Source organism: Chiloscyllium punctatum, chromosome 9 (assembly GCF_047496795.1).
Source record: "Chiloscyllium punctatum isolate Juve2018m chromosome 9, sChiPun1.3, whole genome shotgun sequence".
Classification (NCBI taxonomy): Eukaryota; Metazoa; Chordata; class Chondrichthyes; order Orectolobiformes; family Hemiscylliidae; genus Chiloscyllium; species Chiloscyllium punctatum.
The window spans coordinates 3,023,965-3,043,364 of record NC_092747.1 but is presented as its reverse complement, the minus strand read 5'-3'; the positions used below and the strand labels follow the sequence as shown (position 1 = coordinate 3,043,364).

The following is a 19,400-nucleotide window of genomic DNA, read 5'->3' as shown; positions in this document are numbered from 1 at the left end:
CAACCCACAGCCCTGTGTACCCACTCCCCCCATCACTGACCCCCAACCCACAGCCCTGTGTACCCACTCCCCCCATCACTGACCCCCAACCCACAGCCCTGTGTACCCACTCCCCCCATCACTGACCCCCAACCCACAGCCCTGTGTACCCACTCCCCCCATCACTGACCCCCAACCCCCAGCCCTGTGTACACTCTCCCCCCATCACTGACCCCCAACCCCCAGCCCTGTGTACACTCTCCCCCCATCACTGACCCCCAACCCCCAGCCCTGTGTACACTCTCCCCCAACACCGACGCACCCCCCACAGCCCTGTGTACACTCTCCCCCAACACCGACGCACCCCCCACAGCCCTGTGTACACTCTCCCCTCATCACTGACCCCCCCCGAGCCCTGTGTACACTCACCCCCCATCACTGACCCCCCCCGAGCCCTGTGTACACTCTCCCCTCATCACTGACACCCCCCACAGCCCTGTGTACACTCCCCCCCATCACTGACCCCCCCCAGCCCTGTGTACACTCACCCCCCATCACTGACCCCCCCCGAGCCCTGTGTACACTCAACCCCATCACTGACCCCCCCCGAGCCCTGTGTACACTCACCCCCCATCACTGACCCCCCCCGAGCCCTGTGTACACTCCCCCCCATCACTGACCCCCCCACAGCCCTGTGTACACTCACCCCCCATCACTGACCCCCCCACAGCCCTGTGTACACTCCCCCCCATCACTGACCCCCCCCCGAGCCCTGTGTACACTCTCCCCTCATCACTGACCCCTCCCCCCCAGCCCTGTATATACTCTCCCCCCATCACTGACCCCCTCACAGCCCTGTGTACACTCTCCCCCCCATCACTGACCCCCCCAGAGCCCTGTGTACACTCTCCCCAACATTGACCCCCCCCCAGCTCTGTGTATACTCTCCCCCCATCACTGACCCCCCCCGAGCCCTGTGTACACTCTCCCCTCATCACTGACCCCTCCCCCGAGCCCTGTGTACACTCTCCCCCCATCACTGACCCCCTCACAGCCCTGTGTACACTCTCCCCCCCATCACTGACCCCCTCACAGCCCTGTGTACACTCCCCCCCATCACTGACCCCCCCACAGCCCTGTGTACACTCTCCCCCCCATCACTGACCCCCCCAGAGCCCTGTGTACACTCTCCCCAACATTGACCCCCCCCCAGCTCTGTGTATACTCTCCCCCCATCACTGACCCCCCCCGAGCCCTGTGTACACTCTCCCCTCATCACTGACCCCTCCCCCGAGCCCTGTGTACACTCTCCCCCCATCACTGACCCCCTCACAGCCCTGTGTACACTCTCCCCCAACACCGACACACCCCCCACAGCCCTGTATATACTCTCCCCCCATCACTGACCCCCCCCCAGCCCTGTGTACACTCCCCTCATCACTGACCCCCCCCCAGCCCTGTGTACACTCCCCCCCATCACTGACCCCCCCACAGCCCTGTGTACACTCTCCCCCCCATCACTGACCCCCCCTAGCCCTGTGTACACTCTCCCCTCATCACTGACCCCCCCCGAGCCCTGTGTACACTCACCCCCCATCACTGACCCCCCCCGAGCCCTGTGTACACTCTCCCCCCATCACTGACCCCCCACAGCCCTGTGTACACTCTCCCCCCATCACTGACCCCCCCACAGCCCTGTGTACACTCTCCCCCCATCACTGACCCCCCCCCCCACAGCCCTGTGTACACTCTCCTCCCATCACTGACCCCCCACCCCCAGCCCTGTGTACACTCTCCCCTCATCACTGACCCCTCCCCCCAGCCCTGTGTACACTCTCCTCCCATCACTGACCCCCCCCCCGAGCCCTGTGTACACTCTCCCCCCATCACTGACCCCCCCACAGCCCTGTGTACACTCTCCCCCCATCACTGACCCCCCCCCACAGCCCTGTGTACACTCTCCTCCCATCACTGACCCCCCACCCCCAGCCCTGTGTACACTCTCCCCTCATCACTGACCCCTCCCCCCAGCCCTGTGTACACTCTCCTCCCATCACTGACCCCCCCCCGAGCCCTGTGTACACTCTCCCCCCATCACTGACCCCCCCACAGCTCTGTGTATACTCTCCCCCCATCACTGACCCCCCCCGAGCCCTGTGTACACTCACCCCCCATCACTGACCCCCCCCCCCGAGCCCTGTGTACACTCTCCCCCCCATCACTGACCCCCCCACAGCCCTGTGTACACTCTCCCCTCATCACTGACCCCTCCCCCCAGCCCTGTGTACACTCTCCTCCCATCACTGACCCCCCCCCCGAGCCCTGTGTACACTCCCCCCCATCACTGACCCCCCACCCCCAGCCCTGTGTACACTCTCCTCCCATCACTGACCCCCCACCCCACAGCCCTGTGTACACTCTCCCCCCCATCACTGACCCCCCTCCCCCCAGCCCTGTGTACACTCTCCCCTCATCACTGACCCCCCCCCGAGCCCTGTGTACACTCCCCCCCATCACTGACCCCCCCCCACAGCCCTGTGTACACTCTCCCCCCCATCACTGACCCCCCCCGAGCCCTGTGTACACTCTCCCCCCATCACTGACCCCCCACCCCCAGCCCTGTGTACACTCACCCCTCATCACTGACCCCTCCCCCCCAGCCCTGTGTTCACTCCCCCCCAGCACTGACCCCCCACCCCCAGCCCTGTGTACACTCTCCCCCCATCACTGACCCCCCACCCCCAGCCCTGTGTACACTCTCCCATCACTGACCCCCCCCCACAGCCCTGTGTACACTCTCCCCCCATCACTGACCCCCCACCCCCAGCCCTGTGTACACTCTCCCCCCATCACTGACCCCCCCCCCACAGCCCTGTGTACACTCTCCCCCCCATCACTGACCCCCCCCGAGCCCTGTGTTCACTCCCCCCCAGCACTGACCCCCCACCCCCAGCCCTGTGTACACTCTCCCCCCATCACTGACCCCCCTCCCCCCAGCCCTGTGTACACTCTCCCCCCCCATCACTGACCCCCCCGAGCCCTGTGTTCACTCCCCCCCATCACTGACCCCCCACCCCCAGCCCTGTGTACACTCACCCCCCATCACTGACCCCCCTCCCCCCAGCCCTGTGTACACTCTCCCCCCATCACTGACCCCCCTCCCCCCAGCCCTGTGTACACTCTCCTCCCATCACTGACCCCCCTCCCCCCAGCCCTGTGTACACTCTCCCCCCATCACTGACCCCCCTCCCCCCAGCCCTGTGTACACTCTCCTCCCATCACTGACCCCCCTCCCCCCAGCCCTGTGTACACTCACCCCTCATCACTGACCCCTCCCCCCAGCCCTGTGTACACTCACCCCCCAGCACTGACCCCCCACCCCCAGCCCTGTGTACACTCTCACCCCCCACCCCCCAGCCCTGTGTACACTCTCCCCCCATCACTGACCCCCCACCCCCCAGCCCTGTGTAACTCACTCTGAATGAAATGGTTGGTTTGTCTACATCCTAGAAACTAAAATACCTGACAACCACCTGGTGAAGGAGTGTCGCTCCGAAAGCTGGTGCTTCCAAGTAAACCTGTTGGACTATAACCTGGTGGTGTGTGAGATTTTTAATTTAATGAATTGGAACCATCTTCTTGTCTTAATTGTGAAAACTACAATTGACTCAGTTCCAGATTGAATGTGGCGTGCTGCCGCCACCTGATGGCCCAAAGGCAGTATTACAGCACCCTCCTCACTCACTAGGATTTTAAAAATTACGGTGGATTCTGGAAATCTTCAATAAAACTGGGAATGGTCAAGAAACTCCACGGCTCTGGCAGCATTTGTGAAGAGAGAAACTGAGTTAATATTTCAAGTCCTCTCATTAGACTTCAGATGTTAACCCTGTTTTCTCTCTGCAGATCCTGCCACACCTGCTGAGTTTCTCCAGCAATTATTGTTTTTATGAAGTGAGTAATTTCAAAATTACAGAAAATGTAAACTGCAACCTCCAATTAGATACTTTCATTCTGAATCAGACCTGCGATATCGGCTGAACTCCTGAGAAACACATCTATAATAAACCATAGAATCCTCACAGTGTGGAAACAGGACATTCAGCCCATTAATGTCAACACTGACCCTCTGAAGAGCATCCCATCTAGATCCACCCTCCTAGCCTATTACCTTGCATTTCCTGTGGGTAACCCACCTAGCCTGCACACTATGGGCATTGCCAACTCACCCTGACCTGCACATCTTTTGGACTGTGGGAGGAAACCTACGCAGACACGGGGAGAATGTGCAAACTCCACACAGTCAGTCGCCTGAGGTGGGAATTGAACCCGGGTCTCTGACGCTGTGAGGCAGCAGTGCTAACCACTGTGCCACCGTGCGTTCTGACTCTTCAAATCCAACCAGGCTGTTCAGGGTAACGTCAGGAAGCAATTCCTCATTCACAGTGGGAGTGCCAATGGTCAGACCACTTTTGGCGTATTGCACGTAGTTTTGGGCCCCATATCTCAGGAAGGATGTACTGGCCCCAGAGCGTCTTTAGAGGAGGTTCACAAGAGTAGTCCCAGGAATGAAAAGCTTTACACGTGAGGAAGGTTTGAGGACTCTGGGTCTATAACTCGATGGAGTTTAGAAGGATGGGTTGTGGGATGTGATTGAAACTGAATGACCTGGACAGAGTGGATGTTGGGAAGGTGTTTCCATTGGTAGGAGAGACTAGGACCCGAGGGCGTAGCCATAGAGTAAAGGGAAGATCTTTTAGAACAGAGATAGGAAGAAACTTCTTCAGCCAGAGAGCGGTGAACCTGTGGAATTCATTGCCACAGAACGCTGTGGAGGCCAGGTCATTGAGTAGATTTAAGACTGAGATAGACAGGTTCTTGGGTATCAAAGGGATCAAGGGGATCAAGGGTAACAGGGAGAAAGCAGAAGAATGGAGTTGAGAAGCTTATCAGCCATGATTGAATAGCGGAGCAGACTCGATGGGCTGAATGGCCTAATTTCTGCCCCTATGTCTGATCTCTTAATCTTGGGCTGTTCTGGAGTAGTTGTTAGCACTGTCATACAGTCAGACAGACCGGAAACAGACCCTTCGGCCCAACCAGTCCATGCTGACCATGTTCCCAAAATAAACTAGTCCACCTGCCTGCTCCTGGCCCATATCCCTCCAAACCTTTCCTCTTCATGTATCCATCCAAAAGAGCATCTCATCAACCTACCCTACCCCATAACCCTGCATTTCCCCATAGCCAGTTCACCTAACCTGCACATCTTTGGATTGTGGGAGGAAACCTACGCAGACACGGGGAGAATGTGCAAACTCCACACAGACAGTTGCCCGAGGCTGGAGTCAAACCCAGGTCCCTGGCGCTATGAGGCAGCAGTGCTAACCACTGAGCCACCATGACATCGCTTGGCCAAATGTGGTCTAAACAATGAGGCCCACATCAAGAAGAGCACATTTTTAAAAAAAGACAGAGTTCACTGGGATGTGGAGGGGGATAAATCAATTCCTGTCCCTCGTTTATATCCAACAACCCAGCTGGAAAGTCCAGGAGTGTTTGAGACAGAATGTTCTAGCACAGCTTGCCTCCCACAATCTCCATCCCACACAATATCCATCTACCCAACCTTCATCCCATTGCTCAATGCACATCCACCCAACCCGCATCCACCCAACCGCAAGCCCACTGAACCCTCATCCCACCTAACCCCCTTCTACACCAACCCCCATCCACCCAACCCCCATCCCCACCAACCACCATCAACCCAACACCCATCCCCATCAACCCCCATCCCACCAACCACCATCAACCCAACCCCCATCCCTATCAAACCCCATCCCACCCAACCCACATCCCCATCAACCCCCATCCCACCCAACCTCCATCCACCCATCCCCCATCCCCACCAACCCCATCCACCCAACCCCTATCCCCACCAACCCCATCCCCACCAACCCCAGCCCCAACAACCCCCATCCCCACCAACCCCCATCCCCACCAACCCCATCCACACAACCCCCATCCACCCAAACCCCATTCCCACAACCACCATCCCCACCAACCCCATCCACCCCTATCCAAATCCCCACCAACCCCCATCCCCACCAACCCCATCCACCCAACCCCCATCCACCCAAACCCCATTCCTAACAACCACCATCCCCACCAACCCCATCCACCCCTATCCCTATCCCCACAAACCCCCGTCCACCCAACCCCCATCCCCACCAACCCCCATCCCTGCCCAACCCCCATCCAACCAACCCACATCCACCCAAAGCCCAACCCAACTAACCACAATCCCCACCAACCCCCATCCACCCAACCCCCATCCAACCAACCCCCATCCACCCAACCCCCATCCACCTAACCCCCATCCCCACAAACCCCCATCCACCCAGCCCCCATCCAACCAACCCCCATCCCCACCAACCCCCATCTACCCAACCCCCATCCACCCAACCCCCATCCCCACCAACCCCATCCACACAACCCCCATCCACCCAAACCCCATCCCCACCAACCCCCATCCCCACCAACCCCATCCACCCAACCCCCATCCACCCAAACCCCATTCCCAACAACCACCATCCCACCAACCCCATCCACCCCTATCCCTATCCCCACAAACCCCCATCCACCCAACCCCCATCCCCACCAACCCCCATCCCCACCAACCCCATCCCCACCAACCCTCACCCCTGCCCAACCCCCATCCAACCAACCCCCATCCAACCAACCCCCATCCACCCAAGCCCCATCCACCTAACCCCCATCCCCACAAACCCCCATCCACCCAGCCCCCATCCAACCAACCCCCATCCCCACCAACCCCCATCTACCCAACCCCCATCCACCCAACCCCCATCCCCACCAACCCCCATCCCTGCCCAACCCCCATCCAACCACCCCCATCCAGCCAACCCCCATCCACCCAACCCCCATCCCCACCAACCCCCATCCACACCAACCCCCATCCACACCAACCCCCATCCACCCAACCCCCATCCCCACCAACCCCCATCCACACCAACCCCCATCCACACCAACTCCTATCCTCACCAACCCCCATCCTCACCAATCCCCATCCACCTAACCCCCATCCACCCAACCCTCATCCCCACCAACCCCCATCCCCAACCAACCCCCATCCCCAACCAACCCCCATCCCCACCAACCCCCATCCATCCAACTCCTGTCTAAACCCTGGAGCATTTTATGGTTAAATGAGTGAGACTTCCTTGGTCAACCCATCAGTTACCATGACTCCCTATGCCATAAAACAGTTACCATGGTGCCCCAAATTGCAAACTCTGTGACTGGGCAGGCAGGTTGTGCCCCAATATTGGCATTTGGGTGTGGTGTGCACTGTCATAGCCAGTGCTGAGGTCCATAGTTACCAGTGTATCGATCCCCAGGGTGAAGAGCATCAGGAAAAACAGGATTGACCAAATAAACGAACCAGGCAGCAGTGCTAAGGCTTCTGGGTAAGCAACGAATGCCAACCCTGGACCTACAGTGAACAGACCACAAGTCACATGGTGAATAGAAAGGGGTCACATGACCAACCAGGCCAGGCTGATGTTTATATTCCACAAGATCCTTTGTCTGCCCCCCCTCCATCCTCCCAAACTTGAGAGAACTAGGTTAGTACATTTTCCACTCTATCCCCAACAGGAAAACGGCACCTTATTATCATTCTCTCTGAAAGCTGTCCCTCACCCACAAGGTTTGTCAGATCGAGGAGAGTTACTGCAATTTCATTTGAGAGAAGTCCCTGTGAAACTGAGAAGCAGCCAAACCAGATCCTAATGGAATGACAGGATTGGAAACCCTTTCCAACACAGTGAGAGGCTGCAGGAATCCCAGGAAACAAGGAAGCAGTTGGTGAGAAGATCAAACTAAACCGACCCCACTTGATACAAGACACACAATGTGGTCAGATTAGTGAAGGTGGCTGGATACAGTGGGTGTGAGAAACATCGACCTTGTTCACCCATCTGCTTCACCCAATGTCCTTTAGGGTAGGTCTACATGTGACTCCAGGCTCACAGCAATGTTATTGTCTCCTAATTGCCGTCTGAAATGGCCTAACGAGACACTCAGTTCAAAGACAGTTAGGAATGGACAACAAAACGCTGGCCTTGTCAGTAATGTCCATATCACCCAGACAAAACTCCACAAACTGGGCAGAAACTGGGTGCTATGTGCTGGAGTCGCTATGAAAGGTCAGAAATAGATCGGGGAACGTGTTGGAGCCTGATTCAGATCAAGAGAAAACTCGTTTATTTAAATAATCATTTATTTGAACTTGATCTTTGAAACATATTGAAACATACCATATTTGGCCGGGCTTGAGTGAGTCAATGCTGAGAGGATGTTTCTCCTGATGGGAGAGTCTAGGATCAGAGGGCACGGTCTCAGAATAAAGGGGCACTAATTTCAGACTGAGATGGGGAGGAATTTCTCCTCTCAGAGGGTTGTGAGTCTTTGGAATTCCTTGCCACAGAGAGAGCTGTGGGGACAGAGTCCTTGTGGATATTTAAGGCTGAGAGAGATTCTTGATCAGTCAGGGATTCCAGGGAATGGGCAGGAAAGTGGATGTGAGGAATGTGGGATCGGCTGTGATCCTATTGAATGGCAGAGCAGGCTTGAGGGGCCGAATGGCCTCCTCCTGTCCCTATTTCTGCTGGTCTCATCACCTTGAACGTAGGAAGAGAGACTGAAGGTAATTTGGGAGTAATTGTTCCCTAAAACTAGAATGTCCAGTTTATTGTGACTCTTTTCTGCGGCTTATTGAGTATTTATTTTCAAAAGGCACTCAGTCTGTTTCCCAGGGTTAGGGAATCGAGGACTAGAGGGCATCAGTTAAAGGTTAGAGGGGAAAAAATTAAAGGGAACCTGAGGGGCAATGTTTTTACACAGAGGGTGGTGCACATACGGAATGAGCTACCAGTGAGGGGGGTACATTAACAACATTTTAAAGGCACTTGGACAAATACATGGAGAGGAAAGGTTTAGAAGGATATGGGCCAAGTGCAGGGAAATGGGGTTAGACTGGGTGGACCAGTTGGGCCAAAAGGCCTGTCTCTATGCTGCAGGGCTGTATAACGCGATGTGATTAGCCCCCCATTCACCAAATCCCCTTATTGCACCTACAAATTACACTGAAAAGCACCAACAGAGATGTCAAACAAAATTTCTCTACCAGAAAGCAGAATGTATGAGATCCAGCCAGTCAGATTGAGACTGCGTGTCTCCCATTGTGCCTCAAGTGATAGGTTTGAACAATAGCCCCCATGGTTTCTCTCAGACTAGTGAGGCTATCACTCTCTGGTTTCACTTGCCCTTCTTTAACTAATTGATTCGCCTTTGTCATTGTTGGTTTTTCCAGGAGGAAACTTCACTCTCAATCAAACCCTGTGCAGTCCCTGTCCCAGGAATGTTTGATAGGGAGAGTGTAGAGGGAGCTTTACTCTCAATCAAACCCTGTGCAGTCCCCGTCCCAGGAATGTTTGATAGGGAGAGTGTAGAGGGAGCTTTACTCTCAATCAAACCCTGTGCAGTCCCCGTCCCAGGAACGTTTGATAGGGAGAGTGTAGAGGGAGCTTTACTGTGCTGTGCCTGTTCTGGGAGTGTTTGGTTGCTGGGGGGACAGTGCAGAGGGATTTGTTCTCTGTCCCGTGATGTTGGAATGCTGTAGAGAGGGAAGCCCTGAGTAAGACCTGCTGTACTGAGGGACTTCCTGAAGGTTTCTGATCGCTGATAATCACTGGCCTTACCAGAATCTGCTACGTCTCCCACTGCCACACCTTTCTTCCAGGCCATATGACCCAGGATGGAGAAAATGGCAAATCCTGCGAAGAAGCTGGTGATACAGTTGCCGGTCACTATGATCAGGGTGTCCCTAGGAGATAAAGGATCAGTTAGAAATGCCTGGAGTTCCTGAATGCTGCAGGGATCATACTTTAACATTAACAACGGACAACAGTCTCAGGGAAGGAATTAGTTGCATTTTCACATCCTCATTGCATCAGAGTACTTTACAGTGAAGGGTATATTTGAAGGGTAGACATCCCACTGTGCACAGCAAGATTCCACAGACCACAATCTGACAATCTGGATGTAGGCAACAAGCAAAGCTAATGTCATTTACAAAATACCATGCAAGAACTGTAACAAACACTACATTGGACAAACAGGCAGAAAACTAGCCACCAGGATACACGAACACCAACTAGTCACAAAATGACATGACCCTCCCTCACTAGTATCCTCATATATGGATAAGGAAGGACACCACTTTGACGGGACAACACATCCACCTTAGGACAAGCCAAACAGAGACAAACACGAGAATTCCTAGAAACATGGCATTCCAACCGGAACTCTATCTACAAACACATCGAGTTAGACCCCGGTAGTGGTTAATGGGGACAAGGTAGAGAGAGCTTGACGTAACTGCTGTAACCAGTCTGTATCATTATTACCTGACAACGTTGTTGTCAAACTTGTTGTAAGATGCCATTGACAGCAATCCTCCAAAACCGATCCCCAGGGAGTAGAATATCTGGGATGCAGCATCATTCCACACCTAGGATAAAAGGTGGAAACATGATTGTGAACATTCTGCTGTATTATGGAAGCCCTGAGACTGAAGGTTACTGGTAAAACCCCTCTGACTGGTCAGCAGTGCCAGGGGCTTGGTGTTAGGGCATCAGGAACAGGAGGCTATCGCTGGATGGTCAGGAGCTGTACCCAGATCCCACCCACTCACCCCAGTGCGCTCTGATTGGTGGCATCTGGATCGGCGAGTCAGGCCACAGTGCACAAACCCAGCCCCTGACAATATTCCCTCATTGCAAATAAAAACTACCCCAAATGTGAAGACCAATTACTGAAGGTACATTGTTAAACTTGAAAGGGTTCAGAAAAGATTTACAAGGATGTTGCCAGGGTTGGAGGATCTGAGCTACAGGGAGAGGCTGAACAGGCTGGGGCTGTTTTCCCTGGAGCATCGGAGGCTGAGGGGTGACCTTATAGAGGTTTATAAAATAATGAGGGGCTTCGATAGGATAAATAGACAAAGTCTTTTCCCTGGGGTCTTTTCCCTGGGAATCCTGAGGGACAGGATGTACATGTATTTGGAAAGGCAAGGACTGATTCAGGATAGTCAACATGGCTTTGTGTGTGGGAAATCATGTCTCACAAACTTGATTGGGTTTTTTGAAGAAGTATCGGAGCAGTAGATGTGATCTATATGAACCTCAGTAACGCGTCGACAAGGTTCCCATTAGGAGACTAGTTAGCAAGGTTAGATCTCATGGAATACAGGGAGAACTAGCCATTTAGACACAGAACTGGCTCAAAGGTAGAAGACAGAGGGTGGTGGTGGAGGGTTGTTTTTCAGACTGGAGGCCTGTGACCAGTGGAGTGCCACAAGGATCGGTGCTGAGTCCTCTACTTTTTGTCATTTATATAAATGATTTGGATGCAAGCATAAGAGGTACAATTAGTAAGTTTGCAGATGACACCAAAATTGGAGGTGTAGTGAACAGCGAAGAGGGTTACCTCAGATTACAGCAGGATCTGGACCAGATGGGCCAATGGGCTGAGAAGTGGCAGATGGAGTTTAATTCAGATAAATGCGAGCTGCTGCATTTTGGGAAAGCAAATCTTAGCAGGACATATATACTTAATGGTAAGGTCCTCGGGAGTGTTGCTGAACAAAAAGACCTTGGAGTGCAGGTTCAGAGCTCCTTGAAAGTGGAATCGCAGGTAGATAGAATAGTGAAGAAAGCGTTTGGTATGCTTTCCTTTATTGGTCAGAGTATTGAGTACAGGAGTGGGGAGGTCATGTTGTGGCTGTACAGGACATTGGTTAGGCCACTGTTGGAATATAGCGTGCAATTCTGGTCTCCTTCCTATCGGAAAAACGTTGTGAAACTTGAAAGGGTTCAGAAAAGATTTACAAGGACGTTGCCAGGGTTGGAGGATTTGAGCTATAGGGAGAGGCTGAATAGACTGGGGCTGTTTTCCCTGGAGCATTGGAGGCTGAGGGGTGACCTTATAGAGGTTTATAAAATCATGTGGTGCATAGATTGGGTAAATAGGCAAAGTCTTTTCCCTGGGGTCGGGGAGTCCAGAACTAGAGGACATAGGTTTAGGGTGAGAGGGGAAAGATATAAAAGAGACCTAAGAGGCAACTTTTTCACACAGAGGGTGGTACGTGTATGGAATGAGCTGCCAGAGGAAGTGGTGGAGGCTGGTACAATTGCAACATTTAAGAGGCATTTGGATGGGTTTATGAATAGGAAGGGTTTGGAGGATATGGGCTGGGTGCTGGCAAATGGGACTAGATTGGGTTGGGATATCTGGTCGGCATGGACAAGGTGGACTGAAAGGTCTGTTTTCATGCTGTACATCTCTATGACTCTCCAATCTCTCCCCTCCTTTGAGATCCTCCTTAATTCAAAACGTTTTGACTGACCTTCATTCACTTATCCCTATAGTTTCCTTTCAGTAATGCAGTGAGACAACGTGGTGCTGAGACCACAACTGAAGTATTGAGTACAGTCCTGCTCACTGTGTGGATGGAAGGATGTCAATGGTTGGTCAGAGACCTTTACCAAACTAATGGGTGGGTTGTCCTATGAGGAACAATCAGGCAGGCTTGGGTTGTAGCCACTGGAGCTTCGAACAGTCGGCGGTGAGTTAATTGAAACACATCTGATCCTGAGGAGACCTGACCAGATGGATATGGGAAGAATGTTTCCTCTTGCGGGAGAATCTGGAGCTGGGGGCCAGAGCTTAAATATAAAGGCACACCCATTTAAAACAGAGATGAGGAAACATTTATTCTCTCAGCATGTTGTGAGTGTTTAGAACTTGCCCTGAAAAATGGTGGTGGAAACTGAGCCTTTGAATATTTTTAAGGTAGAAGAGGACAGATTACTGTTAGCAAGGGATATGAAAAGTTATCAGGGCATGTGGAAATGAGAATTTTACATAACGTCAGATCAGCCATGACTTTATTCAAAGTTTGTGAGAAGATTTGTAGCTGGGGTGCTCATTGTTGTGGTTCTGTTTGCCGAGCTGGGAATTTGTGTTGCAGACGTTTCGTCCCCTGTCTGGGTGACATCCTCAGTGCTTGGGAGCCTCCTGTGAAGCGCTTCTGTGATCTTTCCTCCGGCATTTGTAGTGATTTGTATCTGCCGCTTCCGGTTGTCAGTTCCAGCTGGTACAGAAGGTATACAGGAAAGCCACACCCACAGACCAAGTCCTGAACTACGAAAGCAACCACCCCAACACACACAAATGAAGTTGCATCAAGACACTATTCAAAAGGGCCGCAACACACTGCAGCACACCAGAACTACAAAAAGAGGAAGAAGAACACCTATACAACGTATTCGCCAAAAACGGATACCCTCGCAATTTCATCAACAGATGCCTAAGGGAAAGACAACGGAATGAGGACATGCCACAACCCAAAGGACTAGCCACGGTACCATACATCAGGAGCATTTCTGAACTGACAGCCAAACTACCACGACCACTAGGACTCATAACAGCACACAAACCAACAGCCACTCTCAGACAACAGCTCACCAGGACGAAGGACCCGATACCCAGCATGAGCAAAACCAATGTAGTGTACAAAGTCCCATGCAAGGACCGCACAAAACACTACATAGGACAAACAGGAAGACAGCTAACGATCCGTATACACGAACACCAATTAGCCACGAAACGACACGACCAGCTATCCTTAGTAGCCACACATGCAGATGACAAGCAACATGAATTCGACTGGGACAACACCACTATTATAGGACAAGCCAAACAGGGAACAGCCGGGGAATTCCTAGAGGCATGGCACTCATCCACAGATTCAATCAATAAGCACATCGACCTGGACCCAATATACCGGCCACTACAGCGGACAGCTGGAACTGACAACCGGAAGCGGCAGAGACAGGCCACTATAAATGCCGGAGGAAAGATCACAGAAGCGCTTCACAGGAGGCTCCCAAGCCCTGAGGATGTCACCCAGACAGGGGACGAAATGTCTGCAACACATGACTTTATTAATTGGTGGAGCAGGTTCTGGGGCTGAATATTCTACTCCTGGCCCTGAGTTCATTTCTGTTTATGTTCCTCATGCGGTTGATGCCAATCCACAAAGGGATAGTTTTACTATGTTAAAGGTACTATACAAATTAAAATTGTTGTTGTTGTGAGGAGACATTGAGGATTACCATAGTAAGTTTGTTTTTAGTAAGTCAGTTGTTTTCAGGAGCAGAGGTAGACAGGAGGGAATGAGAAAATTCCTGCTCCGTCCAGGTACAGACAATCAGAAGAGAGAAAGTGAGAGAGAGAGAGAGAGAGAGAGAGAGAGAGAAAGTGAGAGAGAGAGAGAGAGAGAGAGAGAGAGAAAGTGAGAGAGAGAGAGAGAGAGAGAGAGAGAAAGTGAGAGAGAGAGAGAGAGAGAGAAAGTGAGAGAGAGAGAGAGAGAGAGAGAAAGAGAGAGAAAGTGAGAGAGAGAGAGAGAGAAAGTGAGAGAGAGAGAGAGAGAGAGAGAGAAAGTGAGAGAGAGAGTTGAAGAGGAGGAAAGTTGTTTGAGTTTGAGATCTACTTTGTACCTGAGCACTCCCCAGACGCTTCCAATCCGTGCTGAGGTAGAACTTCACGCCCTGGAGGGAACCTTTGAGGGTGGCACCTCGGATTATCAGCACAATCAGGACCAGGTAGGGGAACGTGGCAGTCACATAAACAATCTGAAAGACACAGAGAGATGGCAGCACATCAGGGCAAACAAACATTGTGGAGCAGGACCTGCACAGTCATGGTAATGAAAATGTTTGAGGGAGTCTGGCTCCTTATTAATCCAGGAGAAAGTGAGGACTGCAGATGCTGGAGAGTCAGAGTCGAAAAGTGTGTTGCTGGAAAAGCACAGCAGGTCAGGCAGCATCCAAGGAGCAGGAGAGTCTACGTTTCGTGCATATGCCCTTCATATCAAAGGGTTTTGCCTGAAACGTCGACTCTCCTGCTCCTTGGATGTTGCCTGACCTGCTGTGCTTTTCCAGCAACACACTTTTCAACTCCTTATTTATTAACTCAATTCTTCAGACAGGCTGCAGATACTGGGTGGGCCTTTCAGTCAGTAACAGCAGGATCCATGTTGGCTGAGGGTGATGGAATGCACATCTTGTTATTCTGTGATCAGTGGAGATCTGTGTGGATCCAGTTTAAAACAAACTCAAACCAGTTCCCAATGAGCTTGGTCCCACACATAATCCAACTCCCACTGGCAGGAAAGTACCACAGTTGCTGATGCAGCATTGATGGAGTTGTGAGGTTGGTGTGGAGGTGGTTTAACCGAAACAGCATCTGACAGCAGTACAATGTCTAGGACTACACAAGGGAAGGACGTTGATAGGTTACTGGGTACAGATGGATGTTAATACCCTGGAGAAATACAAAAATGAGGAGCAGGAGTAGGCCGGACAGTGGACAGTGTTCAAGTCTGCTCCACTATTTATTATGATCACAGCTGATCCTCAAACACAAGACCAAATTCCCACTTTCTCTAATACACCTTTGATGCCTTTAAAACCTAAAACTTTATTCATCTCTTTCTTGAATATATTCAGTGACTTGATCTCTACAGCCTTCTGTGGTAGAGGGTACCACTGGTTCACTCTCCACTGAGAGAAGAAATATTTCCTCATCTCAGTCCTGAATGGTCTACCCAGCACTCTGAGACTGTGTCCCCTGGGTCGAGACTCCCCACTCAGGGGAAACACTATCCCTGCATCCTGCCTGTCCAGCCCTGTTAGAATGTTACATGTCCACTCACTCTCATCCTTTTGAACTCTAGTGATTACAGACCCAGGCGAACCAACCTCTCACAGGACAGTCCCCCGAGTGAACTCCCTGCACTCCCTCCGTGACAAGTCTATCCTTTCCTCAGTAGGGAGACCAAAGCTGTATTCAATACTGCAGGTGTGGTCTCACCAAGGCCCTGTTTAACTGCAGTAAGACATTTAGACTTCTGACCCTTGCAATGAAGGCCAACACACCATTTATATTCCTATTTGCTTGCTTCATCTTTATTGATTGGTGCATAAGGTCTCTTTTGTACATCTACATTGCTTAATAAATCACTTTAAAGTGATAGAGGAGTATTGATTGGAGCGTTAATACATGCGGCAACTGGGTTTTGATGGGAACATTATCGTATGAGGTGACTGGTCTTTAAAGAAACAGTTAATGGCTAATGGGGGATGAACTGGTGTTGATCGAGGGGCAATGCAGTAGAGGGACAGATGCTGATGGAGTGTTAATATCGTGGGTTAATATAGTTTGGGTTAATGTAGTTCAGTGATAAGTGATGGTGGAGTTTCTCTGTGATCAGCTCACCTTGCCTGAGCTGCGAATCCCTTTCAGGCAGCACAAGAAGATAATGACCCAGGCAGCGAGCAGGCAAATGGCCAGTTCCCATCGGACAGGGCCTGGGTCATGTAGACCTGAACTCCTCGACAATCCCAGGGTACGCTCACTGCAAAACAAGGAACCCACTACATCAGCTAGCTGCAATGTGGCACTCAGCAAACCCAACAACAGCAGAGGGGTGGAAACAGAACATTTACAGGTATCATGGGCCAGGCCAGTGACCCTCAAAACATTTCAATAAGGCAGCCCAGATCCTTCCTTTGCTCGTTGTTTTAAGCTGGTGTAAAATGGATATTCCAGGAGAGGATCAGCTGGTTAAACCACTTAATTTTGAACAAAACAGAATTTATTTACAAGATTACTGAATGAAACACAAACAAAAGAGAACAGAATACAGAATAACTTAACCTATCCAAAAACCAAACAGATTATCCCAACCTAATGCTACTGTTCCCAATACTTGCAACAATCCTCTTACACACTCCTTGGCACAAAAGGAAAAATAAACCCAGCGTTTTACAGGAGAGAAGTCAGAGAGTACCAGCCTAGATCTGCTTCTTTGGGTCCAGCAGCTTTTTCCACACTACTGCCAAAAACCAAACCAAACCAGAGAAAAGCTGAGCTGGGAGAGCTGGCCACTCCCATTTCATTGGACAAGTGTTTTTTTTAAGAACTTGAAAGCTTGATGCATGAGACAGCATCTGTTAGCTATAATCAAACTGGCCCTAAAACCATTCAATTTAGACCTTTTGGAGTCTGTGTCTTTTGTGACCTCTCTGAAAAAAATCAAAGACAACATAACCTTATTAAAGGAGCAGCATTATCGCACAGTGAATTATAAACCAAGGTCCTACACAGCTATACCGATCCTAGGAAGCTCTCCAGTTAGAAACAAAAATCCTGCTGGACTCAAAACATTAACTCTGTTTTTTTCAGATGGTAAGCAACTTAGATACTGCTCCATTTCTGCAGCAACTTCTGTTTTTATATCAGATCTCCAGCATCCTCCCTTGTTGTTCGTTTATTAACGTGCACAGTTGTCACTGGTTCAACATCCTGTGCACTTACTAACGAGGCTGTCATGTAGCTAAACACCAGCAGGAACCTGTGACGTTAAATACTCTGCTGAGGTTTCACTGTAATTGTTACACATCTGAGATATTTAGGAGATGTGCTGAGGTGCTGTGCAAGTCAGTCTGACCTTCCATTTGTCTAATTAGTGACAAAAACAGAATACTAGAGAAGAAAAGAGGTCACTTACTTCCAGAAGACTTCACTTGCACTTTGCTGAGTTAGGTTGGCAGTTAAATTCTGCAGAGAATGAGAGAGAGTAGTTCCTGTCAGTCTGTGAGTCAAAGGGCACCAACACTGTCAGCAGCTACAGATTCATTAATGAAGGCCCCAGTGACAGTGAAGGAACAAATTACTTTAACATTTATGGTAATTGAATCACACATCTATCTCATTTCTTCTCTTTTACTCGTTAAAATTCCTTGATCTAGTTCTCCCACTAATTAATGAAAACTAACTTAAGGACTCTGACAGAAGGAGGCTATTCGGCCCCCTGAACTTGCCCCATCATTTGATTAGATAATGGCTGGTCTGCTATCTCAATGGAACTTTCTATTCTAACCTCATAGCCCTTCGACACTTGAATCAATTATTAAGGAGGTAATGGCAGCATCATTGGAAAACGATAACCTCATCAAACAGAGTCAGCATGGCTTCACTAAATTATCTAACTTCTGCCCCCATTCTTGTTCCAAAGAACAAAGAACAAAGAAAATGTACAGCCCAGGAACAGGCTCTTCGGCCCGCCAAGCCTGAGCCGATCCAAATCTACTGTCTAAATGCCCAATTCCTAAGCATCTGTATCCCTCTGCTCCCCACCTACTCATGCATCAGTCCAGACACATCTGGGAAATTGTGCCTGACTAATGTATTAGTTTTTCGAGGAATTTGTAACCAGAGTGGATGGAGGGGAACCAGTAAATGTGTTGGATCTAGACACCAGAAGTTGTTCAACAAGGTACCACACAGAAGGTTACGCATCAGACAAGAATCCATGAGGTTGTATATTGGCATGGATAGGGAACTGGCTCATGGGCAGGAACCAGCAAAAGGGAATAAGGGTTTTTCCAGGTTGGTGACCCAAGACCAACTACAGGGATCAGTGCTGGGGCTGCAACTGTTCGCAATATTAATGACTTGGAGGGAGGGAGGGAATGTACTGTAGCCAGGTTTACAAACAACATAAAATGTAGGTGGGAAGGCAGGTTGTGAATAGGATACAAAGAGTTTACAAAGAGAGATTGATAGATTGAGTTTGTGGGCAAGAAGTTGGCAAATGGAGTATCACATGGGAAAATGTGAAGTTGTTCAAAATACAAAGAACAAAATAACAGACTATTATTTAAATAGAGAAAAATTAAAGAAAGCTGTAACACTAAGGAATCTGGAGGGACTCGTACATGAAACACAGAAAACTAGTATCTAAATGTGCCCTTGTTCAAGAAGGGCAGCAGAGAAGACCCAGGGAATTATGTTGTAGGAAACATTTTGGAAAGGATTATAAGAATTTATAATCATCTAGCAAGCAACAATTTGATTTCAGATAGTCAACATGGTTTCGTCAAGGGCAAGTTGTGTCTCACAAACCTCATTGAGTTTTTTGAGAAGGTGACCAAGCATGTAGATGAGGGTAGGACAGTTGACGTGGTATACATGGATGTCACTAAAGCCTTTGATAAGGTTCCAGATGGTAGGCTGTTGGAGAAAATGTGGAGACATGAGAGAGAGAGGGTGATTTAGCAGTTTGGATTAGAAACTGGCTTTCTGAAAGAAGGCAGCGAGTGGTGGTTGATGGAAAATATTCAGCCTGGAGTCCAGTTACTAGTGGTGTGCCACACAATCTGATTTAGGACCACTGCTATTTGTCATTTTTATAAATGACTTGGACG

The 19,400-nt window shown here is 50.5% G+C and overlaps 1 protein-coding gene across 1 annotated transcript in view; it reads right to left on the bottom strand.

Annotated features, from left to right (window-relative positions):
* slc6a7 (solute carrier family 6 member 7) overlaps positions 1–19,400 on the bottom strand; it is an 80,814-nt gene that overhangs the window by 12,576 nt on the left and 48,838 nt on the right. Inside the window, exons 5-10 of the mRNA XM_072576702.1 lie at positions 17,702–17,751; positions 16,408–16,546; positions 14,628–14,762; positions 10,473–10,576; positions 9,765–9,889; positions 7,383–7,495 (exon numbers count right to left, since the gene is read on the bottom strand). Coding sequence (XP_072432803.1) covers positions 7,383–7,495; positions 9,765–9,889; positions 10,473–10,576; positions 14,628–14,762; positions 16,408–16,546; positions 17,702–17,751 — 666 coding nt within the window. The remainder of the gene's footprint in view (positions 1–7,382; positions 7,496–9,764; positions 9,890–10,472; positions 10,577–14,627; positions 14,763–16,407; positions 16,547–17,701; positions 17,752–19,400) is intronic.